Raw genomic sequence first — 669 nt, forward strand, 5'->3', positions numbered from 1 at the left:
ACCCCTGACCCCTCCTGCCCTCAGCAGACCCTGGGAGGGATGGACACCCCAAAGCGAGGCACCACAACCCCCAACCCCTCTGGTGCTGCCCACCCCGGACCCCCACTCCGCACTCACCAGGCTGCCCAGCTCGTCCCTGCTGACCACAAAGAGCCTCTCGTTGAGCCCCAGCGCTGTGAACACCCCCACGGCGTCCGGCGGCAGCACCGCTCTGTCTGCGGGGAGGGAACGGGGGGCCGGGATGGAGGAGGGGACAGATCCCGGCTGGGCGTGGGGACAAGGCCACCCCGGGGGAGCCCCCTCACCTCCGGCCGAGTTCACCTTGACCAGGACGTGCTCCCGGTCCTGGCCCAGCCGCGGCGCCAGGGCCCGCAGGACGTCCCGCACCGAGGCGTTCACGGGCAGCACCGACACCAGGCACGAGTGGTCGGCCCTGAAGATCTCGTAGGGCACTGGCGGGGACAAAAGGGGCCTCAGTGTCCCCACGCCGGGGGCCACGGTCCCCCCCGCAGGGGCAGTACCTTTGTCCTGGGCTCTCAGGGTGCACGTGCTGTCCAGGATCGCCTCCTCGGGGCTCCCGGGCCACATTCCCGAGCTCCGAGCCTTGGAAAGGCAGGTCAGAGGGGAGGATGCGGCCCCAGCCACCACCCCTCCCGCGGGGGGTTCCCA

General features: G+C 71.3%; 1 protein-coding gene across 1 annotated transcript in view; it reads right to left on the minus strand.

Annotated features, from left to right (window-relative positions):
• Window positions 1-669, minus strand: part of LOC103613210 (rap guanine nucleotide exchange factor 3) — a 6,407-nt gene that overhangs the window by 2,438 nt on the left and 3,300 nt on the right. Inside the window, exons 7-9 of the mRNA XM_017730735.1 lie at window positions 522-664; window positions 306-452; window positions 118-215 (exon numbers count right to left, since the gene is read on the minus strand). Coding sequence (XP_017586224.1) covers window positions 118-215; window positions 306-452; window positions 522-664 — 388 coding nt within the window. The remainder of the gene's footprint in view (window positions 1-117; window positions 216-305; window positions 453-521; window positions 665-669) is intronic.

The sequence above is a fragment of the Corvus brachyrhynchos genome, unplaced genomic scaffold (genome assembly GCF_000691975.1).
Source record: "Corvus brachyrhynchos isolate BGI_N302 unplaced genomic scaffold, ASM69197v1 scaffold933, whole genome shotgun sequence".
Taxonomy (NCBI): Eukaryota; Metazoa; Chordata; class Aves; order Passeriformes; family Corvidae; genus Corvus; species Corvus brachyrhynchos.